Source organism: Ascaphus truei, chromosome 14 (assembly GCF_040206685.1).
Source record: "Ascaphus truei isolate aAscTru1 chromosome 14, aAscTru1.hap1, whole genome shotgun sequence".
NCBI classification, from domain to species: Eukaryota; Metazoa; Chordata; class Amphibia; order Anura; family Ascaphidae; genus Ascaphus; species Ascaphus truei.
Genome location: NC_134496.1, coordinates 1,312,057 through 1,334,865, shown reverse-complemented (window position 1 = coordinate 1,334,865; position 22,809 = coordinate 1,312,057). Strand labels below are relative to the sequence as shown.

At 46.0% G+C, this 22,809-nt stretch overlaps 1 protein-coding gene across 2 annotated transcripts in view; it reads left to right on the top strand.

Annotated features, from left to right (window-relative positions):
- The first annotated feature begins 290 nt into the window (after positions 1-290).
- Positions 291-22,809, top strand: part of KLHL6 (kelch like family member 6) — a 147,716-nt gene continuing 125,197 nt past the window's right edge. Inside the window, exons 1-3 of one of the 2 annotated variants that reach the window (XM_075569481.1) lie at positions 291-610; positions 1,593-1,758; positions 9,372-9,821. In XM_075569481.1, coding sequence (XP_075425596.1) covers positions 351-610; positions 1,593-1,758; positions 9,372-9,821 — 876 coding nt within the window. In that variant the 5' untranslated portion in view covers positions 291-350. The remainder of the gene's footprint in view (positions 611-1,592; positions 1,759-9,371; positions 9,822-22,809) is intronic. The other variant, XM_075569480.1, reaches the window with a different exon arrangement.

Sequence of the window (22,809 nt, the reverse complement as noted above, 5' to 3'; positions counted from 1 at the left end):
CTTTCCACCACTTAGTATATATAACTCCAAATACCATGAGATATGATGTTGATGCTGAATGAGGATCACTACTGTTTTCGTTAGCATTTATTCATTGTACTTCTTTTTAAAGAAGTCCAACTTAGCAGGCCCAGAAAAAACATTTTGTTTGTGCAAACTGCAGTTCCCATGTGGAACTGAACCTTTAAAGCTGTCAGCTTAGAAAGTGTAAGGTTTCCTGTTTTGAGTGTGATAGTTTTAGATAACTTTACAGTCGTGGGCAGGAAATCCGCTCTACTGGTTAAATGTGACCTAACGGCATCTCAGGAGCAGCATGAGAGTGAACACAGCACTGCTCACAAGTCACCACCATGGGAGAGTCTGTGGAAAACAGTTCAGACAACTTTATAATTTCATTGAACAGCGAGTGTCCCAAGGAACTAGGGGAACTCATCGAAAAATCCAGTGAAGAAAACAGAACATTTGATGACACTGGGTTTACTTTAGCTCTTCAGAATGGTCTGGAAAACCTGAGGCTTGCAAACTCCCTGACAGACATTGTTCTGTCTGTTGGTAATAAAGCGTTTTCATGTCACCGTGTGGTTCTGGCTGCAGCTAGCAATTACTTCAGGTGAGATAAATGATAATGGTGTCTACGCATTCAGGCACTGCTTTGACGCACTGTAATTTGTAGCAGATCATTAACCAATGGAGATTTACACTACTTTGTAAAAGGCTGACACAGACAGGGAGAAAAATTACAGACTTATACACTGAGTTCTATACACGCTATAATAATGTAAAAAACGCAAGATCAACGCACAGCCCAAATCAGTAAAACACAACATTTCTTCATTGTTAACGCCTATTATTTACATGTACAGGTATATTATGCTGCATTAAAACCTGCAAATATAACTATTTGTAATGTTTTCTCAAATTGGGGTTTTAGTTACATATTTTGACCAAAGTATGATAAGTTTTTCAACCCCAGATCAGGCAAGTCCAACCTTCTAATTTTATTTATTTGTCTAGCATGTCTTCCGAGCGGAGATCCTCCCACTGATCTCTTTCATTCTGATGGAGAATGTCTCAAACTTAAATGTATTTTATACCTTGCCATGTGCTGTATGAATAAATGAAGCATCGAGGATTAGGATGTGGGCTGATATTGTTTTATTGCCTTTGCATGGATTTATTGTGCTCACTGTTCTCTCTATTAGCTCTATATTTATGAAAACAGTTGGGGAGAGCATGGGCACAAATTCAGAATTACTGCACTGTGAACCACAGGCTAGAAAACTCTCCTCACAGTATGACAACATGAATTCAACTTTTTAATGGGAGGAAAATAAACATGAAGCTAAATGACAGCAACATGTTTCGGTTCAATGTTATCGTCAGATACTTTTTTCCTGCACAAAACAACAAATATTTACAGTACATATATTAATGTGTGTGTGTTTCATTTAATTTATTATTATTTTTTTTAACTAAAGCCTGGTGAGCAAAAGAGGTGTAAAAAATAGGACCGGATTTATCAACCGAAGGGAATTCGATTGAAACAAACCCTATCCTAATGACTTGACTTTTATTTTGTCTGTGTGTTTTAGAGCCATGTTCTGTAATGACTTGAAAGAGAAATATGAAGAGAAAATTATAATCAAAGGAGTTGATGCAGAAACCATGCAGATTATCTTGGATTACACGTACACAAGCAAAGTGGTTATTACCAAACAAAATGTGCAAAAAATCTTAGAAGCTGCCAGCCTATTTCAGGTCTGTAAAATACATTTCGATTAATACAAAATGTTGGAATTCTGCCAAAAATGTAAGAAATTATATTTTTTATTGATAAATTGTAGCTACTGTAAATGACGGGGTTTGATCGCAAGTCTATTTATGTCATTTGGACCTATTAATTACAGTCTCCTGGCTGAAAAAATGGGTCACAAAACTGCTCCAGGTGAATTAAGGAGAAACATTCAAATTAAAATCAATGGAAACTTGCTCTGCTTTTATCAGTAAACAATTTGTCAAGAGGGTATATGAACCGATAGGGTGAATTAGGCAAGAGTTACTTGGTGCACACGTTATAATGGAGTGCAACAAGTCCAGTGTCATGGGTTATAACTTTTCTAACTTTTGAATATGTCGGAAAAGAACACACACTGTAAAAAGGTATAAACCTTTCAGACTAACAGATCTATAACAAACCTAAAATACAAGGTGAACATATTTCATTCACCTTGCTGACATACAGTAAATGGAGGAGAAACAGATGCGCAAATCACATCAGGACATGTAAAAGAGAATAAGAACACCAAATAGTGCAATATTGTCTACTTCAGCAAATTGGCTTCAATGCTGGAAGTTCTATAAAATTTGCACTCACGTGTTTAACGTGAAATGAAAGCGTTGTGGTTATTCAAAGTTACCAACTTATGTCTCCAGACAGGTACTCCAGATCCACATAGAGGGGGGGGGGGGGGGAATTCCATATACAAAAGAGGGGGAAAGCAAAAATAGTATAGTACTGTTTTTAATGTTAAAAACACAAAGTATTCCACTTACATAAGTGCCTTTGTTTGTGAGCATTCAGACCACACTGGGTCGTTTGCTGATTGAATTTGGTTTGAATTCTACGTCAGGAGCTGCACTCATTAAGGATAGTATATCATCTGTGTTACCTTTGATCTGTTGTGATATTATTTGCATAGAAATGTACCAAAGGAAGGCACAGAGAGGTCCCTTTTATAGGCGCACAGCAGACCTTTATAAAATAATGTGGTCAGGGGTGAAAAAAAGGGTGTATAAACTAATTTTATTTATAAATGTGTTAACTAAAAACGGTATATGTTGTGTTTCTTATAGGTAATCATATACAGTATAGCGCTTGATTTTTTCTTTTCACATTTATACAGTAAATGGAAGCAGAACGAGAAATACAAGTTTATAATGTATTAATATGCACGTTGTGGGAGCTTGATATGTAGTAAATAACATAACAATTGTTAGTACATTTGTAGCTCAGTAAACAAAGAAGTCACAATGTATCTCTAATACAACAAATGATTTAGTTCATTTCTATATGTTTCTTCTTCTCAAAAGTATGGATAATTTAATTCAATCTTTTGCCCAAAACATGTCAAGCCTGCAACCACATCAAGGTACATCAGCAGATACATACTCTGACATTTTATGCTGTGTCCTTTGTATTTTCTCCACTGCATAGAGAAGAGAGGAAATAAAACAATGATATACAGTAGTCAATAGCATGGGATGCGTGACATGTATGCAGTGCCTAAGGGTTTAACATTTAGAAGCACTACATGCGCTTTTTGTGAGTTACAGTGCAGTGAAAACTGGTACAAAACTAGCAGTGCCCTGATAAATATAGTGAGAAAATATCTAAAGAAAATAATATACTTTCCATGCTTATTGCTACATCTTATTTCTTGCACTTTATTCACAGTATTTATTATTATTAATAATAATATTATTGTAGCATAATAATAGCATCTTCTTGTATAGCGCTGCTGGTTTTACGTAGTGATTTACAGAGACATTTTGCAGGCCCTGCAGCTAACAATCTATGTTTTTGGTGCCTGAGGCACAGGGAGATAAAGTGACTTGCCCAAGGTCACAAGGAGCCAACACCGGGAATTGAGACCCCCTGCTTCAAACTCAGGGGGCTATGCACTTAGCTCTGTTAAGTCACTTTTAGACCGCAAAGTGCTCTTCGATCGTGATTATTTGCTCAACCCGATGCACTAAGCAACGCAAACAGGCATTTTGCGGTCTAAAAATGACTTTTTTCAGGAATTTTTTCTAAGTCCAACTTTGCTCGATCGCAGCCCTGTTTGCGTGAAATTCTGCCCTTAAGCGGGATGCACTAAGCAACGCAACCTTAGCAAACGCGAAAGTTGCGTTGATTAGAACACGTCAGGTCAGTGTAGACGCAAAGAAATCTGGACTTAGAAAAAATTCTGCGGGAGTCCCGGGGTACCCGCGGGCCTGCGGTACCAATGTTGCACCTCCAAAAATAAAAAACAACAATTCAAACTAAATACACCCCCTAACACATACTGCTGCGGCCAAGTTTATTCGAGCATTTGCCCGTTCTTGGCCGCAGCAGTAGCCTGGCGCGCGCCCGAGAGTGACGGGCGCGCGCCGAAGCAGCGGAAGAGCGCCCTCCTATCGGGGCGCTCTCCCTACCGCTGCCGGGTCCGCCGGGTCCCCCGGAACCCCCTGCCGCTGTCCCGCGATCGCGGGACACCAGGGCTCCCTCGGGGAGCCCCTGGACGCGCGTGCAGGGGGCGCACGCTCCCGAAGACGCGTGACCGCGCGTCTATGACGCGCGGCACGCCGAGGGGCGGCCACTAGCAAGCCGGGAAATCTCCCGGCTTGCGGTACCGGCCACACTCTAATAAAGTGTGTCGGTAGTGTACTATAAAGTAATGGCCAAAATTACTATTATCCAAATATGGATAATAATGCATTTGGCCATTTTAAATACATATAACATTAAATAAATACAGTCAAAACATATTACACTTACCTTTTACAGGCACCCACGATGAAGGCCGTCTTCACCCTCATCTTCATTCTGCCCATGCCCCTACGGTGCTGCAAAACATGCACAACAATTAAAATAGCCAATGTAATGTCCCCTAACCCCTTAATCACCACAGCGGTTATTAACCACTACAGTCATCGGTGCCAGTGCGGACGCCATCTTTATAGAACCCACGTCACGTCTTGGACGCTATAAAGATGGCGGCGGCACTGGCACCCGATGCCCCATACCGGGGCCTGTAACTCGGGAAGCAGGAGGTCTCTGAGGCAGAAATCAATGCGGTTCAGCTCAGGGGACCCCCTGCTCCTGCACACTATTATTTAAAATACATTAAAGCAGCTTCATTACCTTAGCGGATAGCCGCTACGGTAATGAATTATTGTTTATTGCTATGTATGTTTTAATACTAGTGCAGATGTGCAGGGGGTCTCCTGAGCTGAACCGCATTGGTTTCAGGTCCGAGGACCCCCTACTTCAGGAGATACAGGCCCCTTTATGAGGTGTCGGTATCCCCTGCAGAATGTAAATAACCCGGTCACGTGACGCGGGAGCTTTAAACTGCAGGGGATACCGGCACCCCATAATGGGCCTATATCAACTGAACTAGGGGGTCCTCAGACCTGAAACCAATGTGGTTCAGCTCGGGAGACCCCCTGCTCATGTACACTATTATTAAAATGTTTTTATTTAGTGTAAGATCGCCTGTAACAGTCTTGCATGGAGATAGCAAATCTCCATGCAAATGTTACAGGCGGCTTTTTTTTCTATCAGCTAGCGAATGGAAAGGTTCAGAACGCTAGCAGATGAGAGAAAAGCAAACTATACGCTGTGGCTGTTTTGAGCTATTTTGAGCAGGTACGTTAAAACATGTCCTCAAGGCCTTAGTGCATCGTGTCCCCGGCTTCACTTTTTAACGAACCTGCTTTTTGGTCAAATCAAAACGCAAAGCCATTGAGCTTAGTGCATAGCCCCCTATGTGTCTTTACTCACTGAGCCACTCCTTCTCCTAAGGGGTTAATAGGCCTATATGTCCGCAGTGACTACTAAGGAGCAAATAATTAAAATACTGTACATTTCTATTGATTATATCTGTTATATACAGTATTCAATATATTACTGCCCTCTTTGATAGAGAAGACAGAAACGTCTTCCACATTGGTGAAAGGGAAGAAAATATCAAGCACTTTGGCTCCTTTTTTATTTATATTTGAATACTAGTGTAGCCCCGGTAAGAAATGGGGGCTATATATCTTTCTCCTACTGGTGTAAGTCCTGCTAAGGGCAGGCCGCCGGTAGTTATCATGGGTTTCCCCCGCTTCAAGCCCTGCCTTGATTGGTGGAGGTAGCCCCCTGACTCTGTGTGGAAGGCAAGCAACACAGGGGAGGGACCTGCTGACACTATGAGGGGTGGGGCTGTCTAAATTTAGTTGCCTGCTCCTGCCAGAGGGAGTGGAGTTGGTGTTGGAGTGCCTGACTGGACAGTCAGGATTAGAGTGATACCTGTGCTAGGAGGAGAAGCTAAGGCCCAGCCTGATTAGAGCTGATAGCACTATAGTGCGGTTGACCAATGCCCCTCACCCTGCTCAGGGGTGAGGGGGAGAAACTCCTCAGGGGTATACTCCTCAGGGTGGGTGTCGGGAGTATTGGAGCTCCATACAGCCCATCATGCAGGGGTACAGTATGGAGGAGAAGGAGAGGAGGACAAGACCCTGTACACTGTACCTGAGTGCTGCGGTGTATGCTGTGTGCTGCTGCTGAAGAATAAAGAGACATTGCTGCTTTTACAAAAGACTTTTTGTATGTGAGACTGAAATCTCTCGCCCTGAAGCAAAGGGCTCTCTGGAAGGATTTCACCCTACATCCTAAAGGCTTACCAGAGATGGTGGCGCTGCACCGTTGCTGCTAAAGATGAAGGCATATACCCCAGAAGCCTGTCCCTGTTGTCCCCTATACCATCACGGGAGACTCAGGCCCTCCTGTTCCTCACAGGTACTCACCACCAAAAGACACGTAGCCAGCCCTCACTACACCCTAGGGATCCAGTCTGCGACCGGGGGGAGGGGGAGGGGACATGGGTTACACTAGTATAGTCCAGATAATAGAGAGGAGTGCTGCACACCTCAAAAGAAAAAATGATACAATTACCGGTGCTCCAAAGTTTAGAATGACAGCCTGCAGTCAGTCCTGGGTACATAGAAGAAGGAACAGAGGGCAGAACGGGTTTTAGCAAATGAAAACTCATTGTTGTGTTGGCTCAATAAATGAGTTTTCATTTGCTAAAACCCGTTGTGCCCTCTGTTCCTTACACTAGTATAGCACATGTCAGTTCATAGGCTTTAGGCCCACCCCCCTGTCACTCAAGGGAGATGTTTACTGCTGCAGCAGCAGCAAGGGCATAGATTTAACCCTAACACTGCCTGCGCTGGTACCAGGGATTATGTGTTAAATAGGGAAGATTAGTAGCCAAGAGGATGCATGGCTACACAAGTATATAAAATGGATCTGAACCAAGATAGATGTTTTAGTATGTCTAGTCAAAATATTTAAACAACTTACAGTAGGTTGCTATTTATCAACATCTTCCAGCTGCAAAAGCTGAGCTATTCTACTCCTTTTAAAGCAGCAAAACACCTTGTACTACATCTTCTTTTTTCCTCATTTTTTTCTTTTATAGGATTAAAGCAGGGGATCTCTGGAGCTAAATATCATTCATCTCAGCTCTAGGGACAACCATCTTCCAGAGTTACTTACCTCCGAAGGGGGGACGGTATCTCTCCAGCCAGTGAACTTGTGTGCCTAGTGAAGTGTTGGTATTTAAATGTCTCGTGTCACAGGAGCCAACAGGAAGCCATGACGTAATCCCTTGTGGTTTTCTATTGGTCCACGTGACCTGGATATTTAAACATATAACATTTAAACCTCACAGAGATACCGACACTTCCTATGGAGGTAAGTATCTCTGGAAGCAGGGGGACCCCGGAGCTGAAATTAATGGGCCTCAGCTCCAGAAAATCTCCTGCTTCCAACCTATAACAACACATCAGAAAATCTATAACAGAATGGCTGAAAAAGAAAAGAATCAAGGTGTTGCAATGGCCCAGTCAAAGTCCAAACCTCAACCCGATTGAAATGTTGTGGCAGGACCTTAAGAGAGCTGTGCATAAACAAATGCCCACAAACCTCAATGAACTGAAGCAACGTTGTAAAAAAGAGTGGGCCAAAATTACTCCACAGCGATGTGAGAGACTGATAAAGTCATACAGAAAATGATTACTTGAAGTTATTGCTGCTAAAGGTGGTTCTACAAGCTATTGAATCATAAGGTATACTTAGTTTTTCACACATGGCTTCTCCATTTTGGTTTTATTTTTGTTAAATAAATCATGACACAGTGTAATATGTCATGTGTTGTTGTTCATCTGAGGTTGTATTTACCTAATTTTAAGACCTGCTAAGGAACAGTTGATTGTTATTATGTCCTGATATGTAAAACCATAGAATTCAAAGAGGGTTTACTTTCTTTTTCACACAACTGTAAATGTATGAATGAACAGGCGACTTACAAAGTATATGGGGCAAAGTTAGGTGAATCTGTGATGGAGAAGGATTTAGGAGTGCTTGTAGACAGCAGGCTTAGCAATAGTGCCCAATGTCATGCAGTAGCTGCAAAGGCAAATATGATCTTATCTTGCATGAAACAGGAAATGGATGGAAGGGAAGCATAATTATGCCCTTATGCATTAGTAAGACCACACCATGAATATGGAGTGCAGTTTTTGGGCTCCACTGCATAAAAAATACATTATGGATCTAGAAAAAGTGCAGAGTTGAGCCAACAAATTAATAAAGGGGATGGAAAATCTGACATGAGGAGAGGCTAGCTAAATTAGATTTGTTTACATTAGAAAGAGGCGTCTTCGAGGTAATATAATAACTACTGTGTATACTGTAGAAATATATTCAGGGCCCATACAAGGAGCTTTCAAAATAACTATTCATCACAAGGACAGTGCAAATGTCACGGGGTCATCCCTTAAGGTTGTAGGAAAGGAGATTTCACCAGCAACAAAGGAAAGGGTCCTTTAGAGTAAGGTCAGTTAAAATAGAGAATTCATTACCCATGGAGACTGTGATGGCAGATACAATAGATAGCTGAAGAAAAAGTGTGGACATCTTTTTAGAAAGAAAAGGTATGCAGGGATATACCAAATAAGTAATCATGGGAAGCATGTTAATCCAGGGAGAAATCTGATAGGCAATTATTGGAGTCAGGAATTAATTTCAATTTCCCTTTATGAGACAACTATAGATAAGGTTTCACTAGGGTTTTTTGTTTGCCTTCCTCTGCATCAAAATACTTTAAATACAAATATAGAATAAGTATCAACCTCATCTACTACTTAACTATGTCACTATATAATTACTGTATATAACTTACAAAAACATGATGTCGTGCATGGTGCTTTGCTGCTTTAATTAGAAATGTAACACTTCACAAATGTGGTTTTGATTTTGGACTCAAGTTTGTCTTACATTTGCATGTCAAAGACCCAGAGCAGGAATAAGTGTTAAAAACTGGAGCACTGCTCCGAGACAGGTGCAAATTGTGTTTTTTTTTAGCTTTGGGTCATCATGTCACCGTATCAAGGTCCAAATCTGCTCCTCTCGCACCAGTGAGCATTTCAGGGAATGGTTATAGAAGGAGTTAGGGGAGGAAGGAGCCTGTGCAATATTATATTCTTTGTACACCTGTACAGTAGGTAAATTGCGGTACAATCAGCTGATTCTCTTTTTCGCCCTGTATTTTTTGCAGTTTCTGCGGATGGTAGATGCATGTTCCAGTTTTCTTACTGAAGCTCTTCACCCAGAAAATTGTGTTGGTATTTTGAGACTCGCTGACACTCACGCTCTTGACTCTTTGAAGCTGCAGGTTCAGAACTACATTATTCAAAAATTTTCTCAAGTATTAAACCATGAGGATTTCCTGGAACTACCATTTGAAATCCTTTATCATATTTTAAAAAGTGATGACCTCTACGTTACCGAAGAAGCACAAGTGTTTGAGACTGTTGTGAACTGGGTGCATTACAAGCAGCCAGAAAGAATTGCAATTTTACCTAGAATTTTGGAATGTGTCCGTCTTCCCTTATTGGATCCTTGGTATTTTGTGGGCTTGGTGGAAGCCAATGAACTCATTAGACAATGTCCTGATGTATTCCCTCTTATGCAGGAAGCACGCATGTACCATATGACTGGCAATGAGGTGAGTGAGTACAGTGATAGGTGAGTCTTTATTTACATAGCGATGCCTGAACTGGATGTTAAATATTACTTAAAGGTGTTGTCTCATTTTGGTGGTCCCAAATTACCCTTACTTTTACTTGGAACAAAATCCTGATCACAATTGTGCAATCCTATAGTAGTTTTGTATTTTGGAAAAATATTGATTTCACTTTTTAACAGGGTGTCTTAAAAATGATTGTCATTATAATTTTGTTAGAGGTAGCTCTAAATAGGGAACTACGTTGGCAATCTTCTGATAAACTGACTTCCTCCACTTGCTGGAGAAAAATGTGCTGGTGTGGCTGTGGATAAAAAAAACTACACACATCAAAATTAAAACATCATACACGGGGACTTCCGGTGACGTCACAGCCGATGGTCTGCTAGTGGAGGAGCTCCCGGCGCCCTCACCAAGATATATAACAGAATAAGCTCATTCCCCACCCCAAACCCCCCGAAAATCGATCCCACCCCGAGAACTCACTCTGAAGAGATGGCAGGGAAGCCGCAGAGGAAGAGTCAATGCCCCGTCACCAAGTTCTTCGCTCCGGCGCAACTCCTAGCTGAGAAGAACCGGAGCACGAGGTGCGCAGCGGCCGTCAGAGCCCGACAGACTCAGATCCCCCCGTCCTAAATAAAGACTTTTTTGATGCCCTAATTATTAAAATGAGGAGGGGAGTCCAGGAGGACACGGAAAAGGCCCTCCAAACCATCCGAGCAGAAGTAGAAGCACTGACGGAGCGAACGGAAGACCTGGAGGTCAAGATGGAGGTAGCCTCAAATGAACAGGCTGAGACACGCGAGGAAGTGCTGAGATGTGGAGAGGCGATTCAGCATATACAGGACAAATTAGAGGACATGGAGAACAGGGAGCGAAGGCAAAACATCCGCCTCAAAAACATCCCAGAAACTATCTCCCACGAAGAACTCCAACCATTCCTCCGCAGACTCTTTCTGCAGCTCGTCCCTGATCTATCAGATCATGACCTGCACACAGACCGTGCCCACAGAGCCCTGGCCCCGAAATCATCGGACCCAAATAGACACAGAGATGTGGTGCTGAGAATGCACGCATACTCTGCTAAAGACCGCATCATGGCGGCGGCCAGAGAAATGAGGACTGTGTCCATGGACGGGGCACAAATCCAACTCTACAACGACCTCTCCCAGATAACAATGATTAAAAGAAACGCGCTGCGCCCACTTACCTCCTACCTCAGAGACCAGGGGGTAAAGTATCGCTGGGGGTTCCCCTTCAAATTAGTGGTGCTCCGTAATGGCCGCCACCACACAGTGACAACCACTGAAGGCGCTAAAAACTTCCTGAAAGCGCTAGGGATCCCTCTCCCACCACAGAAGAGCAGCCGCCCCAATACCGAGGAGACGTCAGAGACGCCCCTACAAGAAGCCCCCCGAACATCGGAGAGACTGGCGAGCCAGCGCCAACGGTGAAACCGGATGATCCAGACAACTACTAGGCCCAAGAAAAACGCAAGAGGCCCCCACAGTCACCCCACGCGGACCCAGAGGCCTTGAAGATATCAGCTAGCACCCAACGCAAGAACCCTCAGTGCACAAAGCACCCCTCAGACCCCGAGAGGCCCCCCAACTCCCACCCCACGAACTATCTCCCCCTCCCCGCCCCCTCCCCCCATTCCCCCCCCCCCCTCCACTCCTCACCACTCTCCCCCCCCCCCACTCCTCTCCACTCTCCCCCTCCACTCCTCACCACTCTCCCCCTCCTCTCTTCCCTCCCCCCCTCACCACTATCTAACCAAAGCCCCCTCCTACCTCCCGCCCCCCCACGAGTAAAACGTCCACTCACCTTTTCTGTCTCTCCCCGAGACCGAGGGGAATTGAGGCCCCACCCGTGGTGTCTCGAACTGCAACGGGAGGAAACGGCATCCGCGCTGCTCCTCCCCGGGCGCGGTCCTCTCGTGATACTTACGTGCTCCAGAACTGCACCAACGAAGATCCGGGCCCTGGAGACGCGGGTCGGCTGCTGCATACCTACACAGGCACACCTGGTCGGTGCTCCTGACGAGCATGAAGTGCCCTGGACTCATGATTCAATGTGCACGCACGCCAAGACATCAGAGCCAGAGACTCCTGCTATGGACACTGCAACCCAGGATCCGTTCCCGGAGCCACCCTTTTCCCCCCCCCCTCTCCCACAGGGGGCAGGTTGTATAAACGGAAACTTCCCCCCCCTCTCTCTCTCCCCTTATGATGTACCCCGATATTCCCCAAAGGTATATAAGATATCCTACCTCTCTGGTTCTCCACGACCCCCCGAGTTCCCCCCCCCCCCCTCTCCCCTCTTACCGTCAAAACGAGGATATAGGTGTATAAGATCCAGACCCAATTGAACACCCCTACTGAAACTCCCCCCCCAGAATTATAAGGCTCCCAACTGAACCCGCAATTGTATGGTCCCCCCCCTGAACCCCCTTGTCTCACCTTGCCCCCCCCTTCACCCCTCTCCGCCGCGTATACTTCCCCCCCCCCTCCCCCCCCCCCTGAACAGAACCGGAGTAGCACCAGACACAACAGCTTACATCACAGCAATTGACATATCACATAAGCCTCAAGATTCAACCATACACCCCCAAACAACATCCCGGCACGAAACTAACCCCACCTCAGTGATAATTCCCAAATGCTAGAAAAGGCTATATACAATATGCCCCCCCCCACCCCCCCTCGCTAATCAGACAAATTACTATGTTAGATAACCCCCCAAGTGTTCCTCCCATCCCCCCCCCCCATGGATAGCTTTCAGCCCCCCCCCCCCACCAGACCCCCCCCTTCCCCCCCCCTCTCCTCCTCCCCCCCTCCCTCCTCCTCCCCTCCCCCCTCCCCCCCTCCCCCCCCCCTCCCTCCCTTTCCCCCCTCCCCTCCCCCCCTCCCTCCCTCTCCCCCCTCCCCGCCCTCCCCCTCCCCCCCCTCCCCCCTCCCTCCTCCTCCCACCCCTCCCCTCCCCCCCCTCCCCCCCCTCCTCCCCCCCCTCCCCCTCCTCCCCCCCCCGGGGAAACAAGAACGTAACACAAAAAAAGGAAACAATGTTCGCAAAGGACGTAAAAGACCAGTTATAGTACTAACCGCAGGAGAGTAAGGCCTCCGTAAACCAGAGTTCTCCCTCCTTACTTAGGACCCTTCCCCCCCCCCCTACTAGCAATAGGATGGGGGCGCCGGACCCTTCTTACTGGCTACGGTCCGTGAGTGACGCCCCGAAAGTTCTCCTAGGGGTCTTTTTGCACCCCAGCCCCTTGACACTAGAATGTCAAGAGGAACCTGTTTCGAGCTCCAGGATAGCCCACTCTCTTTCTTGTCCTCTTGTGTCTTCCCCCCCCTCCCTCTCTCCCCCCCCACCCCATCCTCCCCCCGTCGGCCCTCCCCTAGCACCCCCGCGGGAAAACTAGAAACTTCCCCCCGCACATACTGTACACCCCGACGCTCAAACCAACCCTGACATGGGAATAACTCAGGGACAGGGGCTTATCCCCGAGACCCCCCCCCCCCCACTAATGGCGTCGATCAAAATTATTTCCTTGAACGTCAAAGGCCTTAACTCGGTCCGCAAACGCAAATTAGCCCTCCAAGAATTTAAAAAGACTAAAGGTGATATAATTTGCATTCAAGAAACCCATTATAACAATTCAGACCCACCAAACACATTTAACCACACGTACCCCCAAGCGTTTTTTGCTTCCTCCCCTAGCAAGAAAAGAGGGGTGGCCATCTTGATTAAAAACAATATACCATTTGCCCCGACGCTGATAACCAAAGATCCAGAGGGACGATATATATTACTCCAAGGCACGCTCTCAGGCTCCCCCATAGCTATCCTTAATATTTATGCCCCAAACGCCAACCAAACTCAATTCCTACAGAACCTCCTTAGCACTCTCGACCAATCGACGCTCTCCTCCCTTCTCCTTGTCGGAGACGTAAATATGGTACTTAGTCCAGACCATGACAGATCAGGCCAAACTACTGCCCCATACTCCACCCAACTACAGACAAAAGCCCAAAAATTTCAAGATATTCTCAGAGAGTACTCTCTGACAGACATTTGGCGGGCCCAGCACGCGGGCCAGCGGGACTACTCTTTCTACTCAACCCCCCATCAGTCTTACTCGAGGATCGACTATTTTCTAGGCACCAATAATGTTCTCCAGGCATCCTCCCACTCCGAAATAGGCCCAATAACGTGGTCCGACCATGCCCCTATCGCACTCACCCTCTCTCTGCCCTTCGTCAAGTCATTAACATATAATTGGAAACTTAACGACTCGCTTCTCAACGACCCACAAGTAGTCAAAACAATTAAGCAAAAACTGCTCACCTTTTTCCAAATAAACAAAGGCTCAGTACCTTCGGCAGCAACTCTATGGGAGGCCCACAAAGCCACCATCAGAGGGGAACTCATATCAATAGCCTCCTACAAGAAAAAACTTAAACAGAAAGCCCAGAAAGAATTTACTGATAAAATCCTAGCGCTAGAGCGCTCACACAAACTATCCTTATCAAAAAAGGTGTTCAGAGCACTCGAGAAAGCGAGATCCGATCTAAAATTGCTTCAACTTGACGAGGTAGAGAGAGCCCTGAAATGGACCAAACAGCGGTTTTACGATAGGAGCAATAAAGCGGACAAACTTCTGGCCTCCAAATTAAGAGGCATGAAAGCAAAGACCCAGATTACAAAGATCAGGACTAAAAGCGGTCTAATCTCCTATAATGAGAAAGATATCGCAAATGAGTTTGCAGAGTTCTACACGGATCTCTACAACCTTCCCCCCACTGGCCACCCAAAAGATAACGCCAAAAATACCTCCGACTACCTAACCAAATGCAACCTCCCAACCCTCACACAAGAAGAACTCGAGTTCTTAAATAAGAAAATAACTCAAGAGGAACTAAAAAAAAGCAATATCCGCACTTAAAATAGCTAAAACACCTGGACCGGATGGATTTACCAACGGTTATTATAAAAAATTTGTAGGCCCCCTGTCCCCTCACCTCCTAGAAATGTACAATTCCTTCATGCAGGATCAACAGATCCCAGACACTATGTCAGCAGCCAATTTGGCTATTATACATAAAGAGGGCAGAGACCCACTTCAATGCGGCAGCTACCGCCCAATATCCCTGCTAAACTCCGACCTCAAGCTTTTCAGCAAAATTCTCGCAAACAGGCTGAATCCTATTCTCCCAAGACTAATTCATATAGACCAGGTGGGATTTGTGTCAGGAAGACAGGCCTCTGACAACACCCGCAAAATTATTGATATAATAGACCACGTGCACCTCAAACAATCCCAGGCCCTGATACTAAGCCTCGACGCGGAGAAGGCCTTTGACCGCATCAGATGGTCCTACCTCGACCAGACGATGGGCCAATTCGGCTTCTCCGGACCATTTCTGACTGGCGTACGGGCCCTCTATACTAACCCAACAGCCCTACTAAAACTCCCGGGAGGCCGCTCCAACCCAATAAAAATACAAAATGGCACTAGACAAGGCTGCCCCCTCTCCCCTTTACTTTTCGCCCTATCCATAGAGCCCCTGGCCGCCCGAATTAGAACTGAACCCACTATTAAAGGTATCCCAATCGGAGACAGGGAATACAAAATATCCCTGTTCGCCGATGACATAATCCTCACCATGTTAGACCCCCTCACCTCCCTCCCTAACCTAGAAAAACTCCTCAACGAATTTGGCCAACTGTCAGACTATAAAGTCAATACTGACAAGTCGGAGGCGCTCAGCATCTCCCTACCGAACCCCGTATGGTCAGCCCTACAAAAGAAATTTAAATACAAATGGAATAGTTCCCATATCAAATACCTTGGAATTAAAATAGCGAGCTCATATAACTCACTATACCAAATTAACTACCCCCCCCTCTTCCGCCAAATCTTAAAAGATCTAGAGACCTGGCTATCCCACCAGATCTCCTGGTTCGGAAGAATAGTATCCACCAAAATGAATATCCTACCCCGTTTACTCTATTTCTTTCAGACCCTCCCCGTTCCTGTACCATTAGCAGAACTGAGGAATATCCAGGCCCATATCCTAAGGTTTATCTGGCAACAACGGAGAGCCAGGGCCCCACGGTCAGTACTCTTGGCCTCGAGGACGAGAGGGGGCCTGGGGGCACCGGACATACTCCGATACTACCAATCAGCCCAATTGAGGCAGGCGGTAGTATGGAACAGCCCCCCCGCCTCCAATTGTTGGCTGGAGATAGAGACACACCACGCGTCCCCGAACACCCTCCCAACTCTATTGTGGTCCCCATCCCACAAAAACAAGAAATCGTTGAGACTTGGCCTCGGGGCTATGAGATGCACGTGGTCGACATGGTTAAAAACCAAAGGGAAATACGGCCTAGCTTCAACCCCCTCTCAATTGACCCCCTTATTCGGAAACCCGGACTTCCCACCCGGGTGTGCCCGAACCCAATTCAGCCAATTTCAAGGCTTAAATATCAGAGTGGTTGCAGATTTGCTGGAAAAAGACGAGGCCATGCCCCTCCTAGAACTAAGAGCTAAATTTTCGTCCCCCGATTTACCCACATTCCAATACCTACAGTTTCGACACTTCCTTAGAACCCAGTCCCCTACCCTAAAGTTCCCGCCGCGCTCCAGATTCGAGACCCTCTGCCTCAAAGGCGAATACCAAAAGGGCCTCATATCAGAGATATATAAAACGCTCGAGGCATCCCAGCCCCCCCCCAATCATCTGTATATGCAGAAATGGAACGAAGCTCTAAATACCAACTTGGACCTTGAGGACTGGGAGGATATCTGGGAGGCAGCCACCAAAACATCAATTTGTTCCGTCACAAAAGAAAACATCTATAAAATATTATTTCACTGGTACCTGACCCCGAGTAGACTGAGCCAAATCTACCCAGGCACTTCAGATGAATGCTGGAGAGGTTGTGGTCAAAGAGGGGACATGCCACATATTTGGTGGACATGCCCGGAGATCCAAAGATTCTGGTCCCGGATCCAGGGCCTCCTGACCGAGACCCTTGATATAGATATACCCCTGGACCCGCTGACCTACGTGCTGGGAAAACCAATCGACAACCTCCCTGCCCCTGCTGCCAGACTCACAGCGGCAATATTGACGGCTGCGAGATGCTGTGTTGCGGCGGCGTGGAAGAAAATTAAAGCCCCCTCTAGAAGGACAGTGATCTCCAGGATAGACGGAATTATGAATATGGAAAAACTGACGGCAATGTTGAAACAAAAAACCCCACAATTTTATGCAGTCTGGGAACCTTGGCCAGGACTACCAACCCCCACATAAACCTTATAGTAACACCCATCCCCCTCCCTCCCCCCCCGACCAACGAATCTCTAAATCCTTCCCCCCCCCCCGTCCTCCCCCTCTCTTCTCCCAAAGTCGTTCCCATCTATCCACCCTTCCTTGGTCTCCCCCTCTTCTTTTCATCTCTGAAAAAGGAAAAGGGATTATTGTGTGTCGCTTACCTCCCCTATGTAATGTACATGTACTGCGCCGTATACACAAGTTGACTTGCTAACCAGTTTCTGTATCATGTACCTACTCGCTGTATGACACCAATAAAGGAAAGATATTTAAAAAAAACAAAACAAAAAAAAACATCATACACCACTGAAAAAGTGATAGCATACAGTAAACTTCATTGGACATGGGCACGCTTATACATGTTCACATACAGTACACATTCAACATGCCAACATATTTCTGTTATCATGAGCTGTAAGCCAGTCCTTATTCTCTCTATTTTCATAAGAAATTGAAGAATCCATAATCTACAATAATATATTAACAATGAGAAACATTTTCTTTGCTAAATAGTTTCATACTTTTGAGAAAAAATGATTACTACCTTGTATTTGATATACTACTAGGAGTGTACACAACACAGTACGTATAATTCTAAAGACACACTAAGTACATACCCTGAAGAACTAACAATCCAAGGTTGTTGACTGAGGTACAAGGAGCAAAAGGCCCATATTTGTAAAGCAGTCTTCTGTCCTAAGATACACTGGCGACACACTTTATTCGAGCTCGGCTAGTCCCACGAATTCGGGTATACCCGGGTGTATTGAGGTTTGTTACTGTTTTCTGCCCGAGTGCATTGGGTTATTTTATAGGCAGGGATTGAAGCATTTTATTCCCGCTGGCTGCAATACTGCACAGTATATATATATATATATATATATATATATATACTGCATTACAATTCATGAATTTATGCCATCTGGTAGACACGCGAAGCATTGCAGCCTATTAAATCCTAATCATTATCATTTAACAGATCAGCCGCCCGTCAGCCAGGCATGAACCCAGGCTGGGAAGGCAAATGCAATGGGGCTTGTCAGAGGTGAGGAGCGGCGCATTCCAGGTATCTGCCAGGTACATACTGGGTATTTACTCGAATAAAGTGTGTCGGTGCAGTATCTTCTGTCACTAGAAGACACATAACAGCCCATTCTCTTTAATGACCTGTAAGGTATCTTCCAGCACGGCAGACTGCTTAGTAAATATGGGCAAAAGGGACTTGTGCAAAATTTGATGGAACTCACACCAGGACTCCAACAGTTTGCCAGCTGTTAGCACTATGATGTGATGTCTCTTTGATTACCGTTAGACTTGTATGATTTCCCCACAGGCTCTGCATATAGGAGACATTAATTCCTGATAAAACCTCAGCACATTTAACCACTCTTTCAGCCACCCAGGTAAATGGAGGAACCATTTGGGATTCTACCTGGTGGGGGAAGTGTGATGGAATAGGCAGGGCTCCCTTAAAAATAAAGGTTAAGGCCAGCCTTACAGGAAATGTATTTTGCAATGGTGTACAGTAGGGGTGCGCAAAGTTTCGGCACTGCCCCCCCTGCCACTGCTCCTACCTTGTTCGAGCCCCCCTTGCCTTCCTAGAACATCAAATGACGCTGCGGTGTCATGTGACGTCACATCATGTGACCCCGCTGTGTCATTTGATGCAGCGTCGCCACAACAACGCATCTTCTGAGCCATGGTAGGAGAGAGTACAGAGGCCTCGTGCTGTCCCCGGCATTTAATTTAAATGCCTTGGGGAAGAGTGCGGGGCCTCTGTACGCACTGCGCCCCCGCAAAAAATCTTGTGTGCCCCCCAGTTTGCGCACCCCTGGTGTACAGTGTAATGCTATACTGTACCCCCTCCCCTTCTACAGTGGTCATATCCACCAGAGGAGCCCTGTGCTTACTATATCCTGTTTTCCAGGTAGCTTCTACCATTTGCTGCATGACCTCTGCTGAGATAAGGTCCTTTGAAGCTCTCTACATTTCAGACTAAGTGGCACCATTAGTTGGAAAGTTAGTAAACCCTGGATTCACTCTTATTTTCACATTTCAGTTAGATGTGGGCCAGTCCTGTGTTTTTGAGACAGAAATTAGGGGTCCCTGCTCAGCCAATAAGTAGTATATGTGTAACTTTCTAGAGAGGTGCTATCAGGACTAAGGCATATGTATATCACAGAAGAAAAGAGAACCCTAAAGGATGCACACTACCCTAATAATCAAAATAATAAACTGTTATTGAAATCTGAACTTGACACAAAAAATATATATGACTATTACAAACCAAAATAGAGCGCATGTATATCACCAGTATAAATCGATGTCCCACTAGGGTCCTAAGAAGCAAGGAAAATGAATCCACAAGGTAATATATATCAACAAGTAATCCCTGTGTGGTCCTACATATAGTAGGAATAATATTGGGTGAGAGACTGAATAGATTGTATCTATGCACCTAATATCACTGTAGTTCTTGCTGTATATAGAACTATATAGTGAATTCTGTGTTGAATGGAGTTGGAGTAATCAGTACAAGCAGAGTACCCAATCCTTATATTGAAAGGTAGGTATGAGGAAACAACATCCCTGTATTCAGTGTAACTGACTGAATATCCAAACTTCTCATTACAGGTTAAGGGAGAAATGAAATCACCCTCAACCATAAGAAGTCATGATGTACCTGATATTAAATACTCCAAATAGAACCCCCCTATAATGTATCTCCCCATCTGGGTGTCTTGTTTGTCAAGCTCTGAGGGTTCTAGTATCCACAGAAAAAATGGTACAATGTATCTAAAAAAGTCTCTCACTATAGCTACTATGTGATTGAACAGGGTGGCGAGTAATCCCCATGACACACAAAAATCAAGTTGAATATTGTTGATAATTACCTCAATGATCTTACTAGATATGTGGTGGTAGAAGGTTTAAGCTCAATGGAGAAAACTTGCTCCAAATAACTTACATGAATGAATCTTAATGTATCATCGTGTGTGTCACGATTGTGCTCGCCACAAACCGGGACCGGACCGCGTGGCTGAGGTGGGGTTGTATAAGCACCAACCTTAGGCCGCGCAGGCAGATCCAGATTGCGCAGTTCATAGTCGTACGTAGCAGGGTCGGGACTGGAGAAGGTAGCATCATCAGTGGACAAGCCAGGGTCAGGACAGGAGAGATCAGGGTAACCATTATTCAAGCAGGAGTACGGCAACAGGTGATCAGAAGTTCCCCGCTTCAGCTTAGGAGCGTGAGCGCGGGCGTGGGTTCTGCGCGTGCGTTGACCATGGCCCATGGTACTGCTTCCAGGAAGGGATAGGCAGACCGGAGTGGGCACACCGCCAGGCAGCACTGGTAAACCAGTGCTTCAGCGCAAGAGTCCAGAGCGGGCCTGTGCAAGGAGAGCTACAGACCTCAGGACTCGTAGACCGGCCTCTACAGGGAAGGAGAGCCGACCTCAGGAAACTGGAAGCTGAAGTACGCACTGGAGAATCCTCCGCTTCAGCACAGGAAATCCAGACACGGCCTCTGCAATGGAGAATGAGCAGCAGGCCCCAGGAACCAGTAGATAGGCTCTGCAGTAGAAGGATAGCAGGCCTCAGGAAACAGGGGGCTGAAGTCAACACTGGAGAGACCTCCGCTTCAGCACAGAAGACAGGAACAGGCCGCTGCGTGCGAGTAGCAGCCGGCCTCAGGAAACAGGGATCTGAAGTAACATGAAGAGTACTCCACTTCAGCACAGGAAAAGGCCGCTGCATGAGCCTAGCAACCGGCCTCAGGATACACAGGGTAATCAGGAAATACAGGCCCCTGCATGAAGACTAGCAGCAGGCCTCAGGAACTAGGGAATAACAACTTGAGAGGTTAGTACACACACAGACAAGCCAAGGGCTTATGGCAGAACACTTGTGACATCCAGGAAGGACTATGCTCGGCAGGGAGCATTGTGGGAAGGCAATACTTAAAGGTCAGTAAGCCAATAGCAGAAGGGGCGTGTGGCAGTGTTGCTTTGGTGAGTGAATCCAGGCTGCAGTAAATATCAGGGGAAGTGCTCCAGGATTGCACAGGTCTGCAAGGTAAGGCAACCAGCAAACCGAGGAGCGGATTCCTTACAGTACCCCCCCTTCACGTGAGACCTCTGGGCTAACATGACCACTCATAGAGTTGGGGGACCTGGAATTATTCCTGAACTGTCTAGGATTGGGGGTAGAGTCGTGGTCCAGAGACTCGTGGGCACTCCTTTGCATATCCCCACCCCCCAGAGAGAACTGCGGCCAGACAGGACCATCTATGGGTCTCGGGGACATCGAGTTGTTCCTAAAGTCTTTTAGGCGGAAAGGGGATCCGTAAACGAGCAGTTCCTTGGTGAGTACTGTTCTAGGATATGAGAGTGGTGGTAGAGACAACATTGGTACATGGCTCGCCACGCAAAATGGCTTGGGAATCCAGGGCTGTGAAGAACCAGGGGTTTCAGGAGCAGAAACGGCAGAAGAACCCCCACTGGGAGCCCAGTCTTTAGTAATGGGACCAGAGTTCAGAATAAGCAGCATCGATAGTTGATCGAATATACCAGGGCGACCTTCGGGACAGACAAAGTCTTGGCTGACCTCTGCATGTAGAAATTTGAGAGGGACTTCTCCTCCAGAGGTCTCCCAGGTAGTGGTCAGCGAGGGTACAGGGTGGGTGGGAGCATTTCCAGGTATTGGTATGGAAGGTGACAAGGCAAGCAGTAAACCAGGCATAGAGACCGAAATCTTGGGATACGTACAGAGTATTTCCAACACAGAGAAAATGACAGGGGCAACAGAAGGTTCCGAGGGGGAAAACCACGGTTTCGCAGAGGCAGAGAAGCAATCAGCAGTGGAGCTCCCAACTTCTGTAGAACCCTCAGTGGGAGATAGTATTGTCTGGGGAGTAGGAATAGGCTTTGGGGCTTTAATATCAGAAACCTGAGAATCAGGCAGAGTAAGGGTAGCGGAGGGAGGGGAGCTAACATCAGAAGCTGAAGTCCATACTTCGGTGACAGGGACCTGAGAGACTACAAAAACAGCAGCGAGTAAAGGAATTGACTCCGGAGCTGGAGGCTCGAAATCCATAACAGAAACATCCAGCAATGCAGGGGTACCGATAGGAGAACCAGCGTCAGGAGCTGGTGCTTGAGAGTCAATGACCGATAATGGGGGAGTAATGATGGGAGTTAGAGAGACAACAAGCGGCAAGTTGGAACCATGGAAACTCTCAATAGCAGAAACCTTAGAAGTAAAAGGAGTCTTATCCAAAGCTGCAAAGGACCTAACAACAGGGGTGCTTGTCATGACAAAAACATAAATAGGCGTGTTTACTAGTGCAAAAATTCTGATAACGGGACTCCTAGCCAGTGGTGAGGATGTCAGGGTTTGACTAGTGAGAAAATCAGATATAGTGATGTGACTTAGAATCAATCACTGAGGTTCTAGGTTTGCTGGACATGTGTGAGAAAGTACCCTTTAAGACAGGGGTTTTAATTTTTACCCCGAGTAACCCAACGGTTGCTGGGGCATATTTAGATGCAGTGCTGAGGGACTGAGGTTTAGCAAGGGCAGAGAAATCAGGGGAACCAACAGCAAGGACGGCCTCTATAGGAA